The sequence below is a fragment of the Atta colombica genome, unplaced genomic scaffold (assembly GCF_001594045.1).
Source record: "Atta colombica isolate Treedump-2 unplaced genomic scaffold, Acol1.0 scaffold33, whole genome shotgun sequence".
NCBI lineage: Eukaryota > Metazoa > Arthropoda > Insecta > Hymenoptera > Formicidae > Atta > Atta colombica.
The window spans coordinates 1,712,548-1,718,292 of NW_017259437.1; the positions used below are offsets into that span (position 1 = coordinate 1,712,548).

Consider the following 5,745-nt stretch of genomic DNA (forward strand, 5'->3'; position numbering starts at 1 on the left):
AATATAATTTATTATTTAAATTTAAAGATGCGTTCACTTTCTGTAAGTCGTTTTACATTTCTTTTCACGATCACGGACGATTCTGATTTCTCCGCGTCGCTTTATGGCGTTACAAATCGGTCCAGGATTCCAAGCATACCGGTTGATTTGAGATAATCCCAGCTTCTTTCGACGGATTTGTCGCACGCGCCCGTAAATGGCGCGTGTTTCAACCGCCGTGCATTCTCCACGCGCACGAGAACTGGTTGTTTCGCCGTTCCCGCTACCACCGTTGTGTTGCTACTGTTGCTATTGCCATCGTATTGCGGCTCGTCGTGGCCCGCTGTTCCTGGTGTCGAGCCCGTATGCGTGCACGTCCAATGACCGGACGAAGAACTGTGCAAAAACTTGAAAAACCAAGTGAACACGCGCTCGCATACACAGCGTTACGCAATCTTGCGAATCCCGTTGTCCCCCTTCATCGAGATTGTCCGACTATCCATTCGCAGCTGACCGAGTGAACACACAACGACCGGACCAGGACCTGGCGACGCAATCACTATCTGCGATGCTTTTAGAACGTCGCCACTTTTCCCGAGGCGATCCAAGACCCAATATAGTAGAAGCGCGACGCCGGATCAATTACATCGCGTAGACGACTTTGAGCGATTCGATCGAACACGCAATGTCCATGATACACGTAAATCTGTGAGTAAATCATAACTTCCTAACACTGTAATGCTTGCAAAACGCACTCGTCTCTCGCATGCGATTTCTCTTACATCTAAACTCGATTGAGCGTGAACTCCTTCGAAGAACTATGCTTTGGATACCATTATAGAATTTTCCATTATAAAATTTTCAAATCTATTCAACCACGAATATGACAATACACTTATTGCGAATAATACGAGAATAATATATTTTGTTCGTAATATGTCATAAATGAAAAAAATACACAGGAAATTGTTTTTGAATTATTCAAAATTTGCATCTGATATATTGCGCGACTCCAATTGTAAAATGGCCTGAAAGGATCAAATATATGCAAAGGGTGCACGTTCTTATATGATCAATAAATCTGGGAAACGGAAGCGTCATTTGGCGTCGCACCGATGACGCACATATAGTTAGATTCCTATGTGCAGAATGGCATCATAATCTCCTTCAATCGTGGCGACGGCTAAAGATCATCTGGTATACGAGGCAAGTTATTTCCAACACATTCGAATCGTCGCAACTCGAGATTGCCGGTAGAAGATTGCACTGTCGTTCAACGCCTCGTTCGATGCGCATTTCGGTCGTACGCGCGTTTCACAGGGATTACGAGACCGTCACCTGTCGCTTGTCGACTACGATTTCGATCTATCACGATCTCTCTCTAACGCAGCACAATCTTTAACTACGTAACTATTACAATAAAAAAAATAGTATATATAATATATATAATTTATAATGAATTCGAAATCCACAATGACTTCCCAAAAAAATTGATTGATTCGTATTGAACTTGGACTCATTAGGTCTATTTTTTTATTCCTACATCAGATTGCATTCTCTTTCTCGCTTTCACTAAATCTCTAAGTTTCAAAAGTGTACACTAGTTCAACCCAGAAAATAGATTGATTTACGCTAGTAATTATGACATTTCCCAGCGCAACCGAGCGACACAAACATGTTATTCCTTAATCCTTGAAGTTACCGATATCTCGTACAAACAAGTTTCTATACAAGTTTCTGCACTCGAGCAGTCATCATGTTATTTCGGATGATTCACAACAATGACATCGATGCGATAATCATCAGAAAATCAATCGAATCTTGAATATATATACTACTAAATATATACTACTGAGACCAAGTGAGCCGTGAATTTAGCCACTGTAAACACTTCATCGAATGATTCGTTATTCTCGGTCGAGACGTGTACCGCTATACGCGAACTTTCGAGATTTCGGTCCGTTACCAGCCCGCCCACGTAGCTTCTCGGTCAGGTGGAGCCCAGAATCCGTGTCCTTCGGCGATTTCGGCAGCCTTTGCGATGATATGACACGAAATTTCACCTTCTGCATCATGTTCCGTAACTCACGTGCGTTATGCGCTAAATCGATCGTGATGCAATATCGTAATAACGGGAGAAGAACGTGGGAACGCTGGTATGTTGTATAGATACGCGGAATTGCTTCTTATGATCTCGTAACATATGCGATAACTACACTTTAACAAGGCACGATCGTACTAAATCTCAAAGAAGAATCAGTTTAGTACGACTGATTCTTGGAAATGAAATCTATATATGTTGAGACATAATGATTGATGTTGACAAAATGTATTATAAATATAAGTAATTTTTTAAATTAAGTAATTGGAAAGATAAATGTATTTTTTTCGAATTTAATTGATCTTGACTATAAGTACACCATGATCCATTTTGTAGATGCAAATCTAAATATTAATTTTTTTATTTCATGTTGTTCAGTTCATAATGTCAAATTATACTCCATTTGAATTAATCTATAATATAGATTTTAATCTATAATATAGATCTCTATTGCGCCTACTCAGCTCGTCATTTAATAAAGTTAGATAATTTAACTTAAGAAAATATATTAAATTTGACTCAAATTTAGTTTATTATTTACTAAATACATACATTAAGATAGAACGTTGTTCACTTGTGACTAAACATGGGTGTTGAAAATAACAAAATGTTATACTCAAGGGACTGAGCTACATTCTCAGATCGATCAAAAATTTTCCTCGAATACGGAAGCTTAATCGAACAATATGTAACCGACCTATCGACCACGGACATTGCGCGATCTCGAAATTTCTGAAGGGTGCAAGCAGCGAAAGACTGCAAAACTGCGTCGTAAATTAGTACTCGATGACCGTGCGAGCGAGACCGCGCGCACCTTTCGAAGCAACGGGTCTTCTCGAGGCAGTTTTATCGTCGGCCGACAGGCGTTTAACTTTACGAGCAGCCACGCCACGTATATACTCTATCTCCTCCTCCTCCTCCACCTCCTCCTCGTTTTCTCGCTTTCTTTCCCCATCTCTTTTCGTTCCCTTCACCCTTTGCTCGTTCTTCTTTGCTCGTGCTCTTCGTCACTCTGCCCTTCTCTTTCTTTCTCGTGCACACCTCTCTTCTAGGCACAGGCATGCTAATTCACGTGACGCGCGTAACATTAAACCCTGACGTTTAATCCGGTAGAAACGCGCGTGGCTTACACACCGACCGTCGACCCTTTATATGGTTCGGTCGTATAGAGGTTTCTCTCTCGTGGACGTATCTGGTAATATCCGGCGCGAAAGTACGGCGCGGGCCTCTATCGCGATAATGCTTCGTTTGTCTCGATAATCCGATTAATTTATATGGATGAGCCGCGCGCCGCACCGCGGTTCTTCGCGATTCTCCGGAGGGTCGGACATGTCGAGGGTCAAAGGTTGGGTCGAGAATCATCGCGCGAAAATTCATGATCGTCCGACGACCGTAACCGCGAAGCTGTTAGGTAGGTATCCGGTGCGACGGCGATAAGTACATTTGTAGATCAATTTAACGAGCAACACGCATTAATTTCTACGAATGCGTCAGCGAAATATTCCGTTCCTTAATCTCACCGTGTGATTTTAAGTGACATAAATCTGGAAGTATCAAGTGCCAAGGCGCTTGGAATGGCGCTATGAAGTCGATAAATAACGCTATTATTGCAAAATAATGATGCACTAAATTTGTAATTTTTTTTTGCGTAAAATTTTTCAAGATATTAATTTTGATTATATATATTGATTATATTTTCAAAAAAATACTATAATATCATCTGAATGTTACAAGGTAACGCTTTAAAATGTGAAGTCGATAACATTATTATTGCAGTACTAAATTTGTAATTTTTTTTTGAGCAAAATTTGTCGAGGTACAGTTTCAAATTTTAAAAATAGAAACTAATATCCCAAAAAAATTTTTCGCAAAAAGAAATTATAATGTTGCAATAAAATAACATGATTATCGACTTCACAATCAGAACTTCACAATCTGCGCTTGAAAAAATTACTCGAATGCTTCCGCCGAGTATCATTTTATTTTCATTTAATTCAGTGAACAACAAGGATAAAATGATACTTGGAGGTACTTGAGTAGTGTTTGGAACACGGTCGTGAACGTCTTGTAATATCCAGATAACATTAGAGTTCAAATATCGAATTTTTAAAAAAGGAACTTGATGTTATCTGAATGTTACAATATGAATAATTAATAAGATAATTATAATTTTCTGTTACAGTCATTCTTCGGTCGTACGTATAACAACCCCACTAACGTGACAGCATGTAAGAACGGCGGCAATTGTATAATCAATAAGAGGAATCGGACGGCTTGCAAAGCTTGCCGATTAAAGAAATGCCTAGACGTCGGTATGTCCAAGTCGAGCTCACGCTACGGGCGGCGTTCGAATTGGTTCAAGATCACTTATTTTTCGGATCAGATGAGGCGTAATCCAAATGAGATGACATCGCTCCGTTCTTCCGGTCTCACGTCCTTCCGTTTAAGTTATCCGCCACAAATGGATGGCAACAACGACATAGATAACGGCGCGTCGACCAGTCAGGAAAATCCAGCGGTCCAGTATTCATATCACACATCATCTGCAATATTACCGAGACCAGATGAATCGCCCCATCCCGACGACGTGGCTTTATATCATCAACTCTATCTGCGTAATTGGTATTTGGGGGAACATCAGCCACAGCTACCATCCATCACAACACCACCACCCACATCGAGGGAAGTTTCATCATCACCGCAAGACAATCATTCGCCACGACAACAGAGTCCGTCAGCAGAAACTTCGACATTCACTCAGGGGACATCGTTTCATTCGTCGGATTCTTATCGATCACCTATACCAGCGGAATCAATGTCGAGGAATAACATTAGAAACGCTGATGGATCCGAGAGCGAGTCCAATGATGAGGATCATCGTGATGTACAATCCAGGAGCAGTTCAAGTCAGTCGCCATTCACACCCACGAGAACCAACGAACAAGATCCACCCATACCCAGAGTATCAATCAACGGCATGCTTATGCTCACAGGTCAACATCCCCTGTTATTACCTGGAGGGATGTTCACGTCAGGCTCACATTCGTTACCAGCTCCATGGAGGTATAACAATCTACTTCTGAGTAATTCTGATAATAGCAATTCCGCTGGCGACGAACCAATTGATCTCAGCATGCGAACAAGTGGCAGTCCATCGCGATCCAGAGAATCGCCGGAAAAAGAAGAGAAGGAGGAAGAACAGAATGAAAAGAATGACAGGTCGCCTAAGGAAGAGACCACGGTGTATCCGCTCGATCTGACACTTTCCGCTGGTACGTCCTTGACGGCGAATTGTTTTGTAGGTTCATGAGTCGATTGGATCAATTTCAATTTTCGAAATTTCGAACTAAAAAAAAATTAGAGGCCAAACGCGCGATAGACAATATTCATAATAGTTACAATTTCATTGATGAAGTGAATAGAAATGAATAACTTAGCGAAGATTACGATGTATATAGAATTATTTTCGCGATGGAAAAACAATTATTACGATATTGAGATGGAACTAGAAAATGCTGGTCATTTTGGCCATCGTCATAGGTAGTACCATCATAAAAATGTGTTCATTTTATACATATATACAACAGTACTTGAAATAATTAAATCGACGCGATTTATATTGATTTAATTTATTTTAGGCTATCTGATATATATATATATATATA

General features: G+C 40.5%; 1 protein-coding gene across 2 annotated transcripts in view; it reads left to right on the forward strand.

Moving 5' to 3' along the window:
- The window catches only part of LOC108690514 (protein embryonic gonad-like), a 38,294-nt gene extending 32,845 nt beyond the window's left edge, over positions 1–5,449 (forward strand). Inside the window, exons 3-4 of one of the 2 annotated variants that reach the window (XM_018197846.1) lie at positions 4,263–4,986; positions 5,074–5,449. In XM_018197846.1, the coding sequence (XP_018053335.1) occupies positions 4,263–4,986; positions 5,074–5,390 (1,041 nt within the window). In that variant the 3' untranslated portion in view covers positions 5,391–5,449. Of the gene's footprint in view, positions 1–4,262 lie in introns of both variants that reach the window. The other variant, XM_018197844.1, reaches the window with a different exon arrangement.
- Positions 5,450–5,745: the final 296 nt, after the last annotated feature.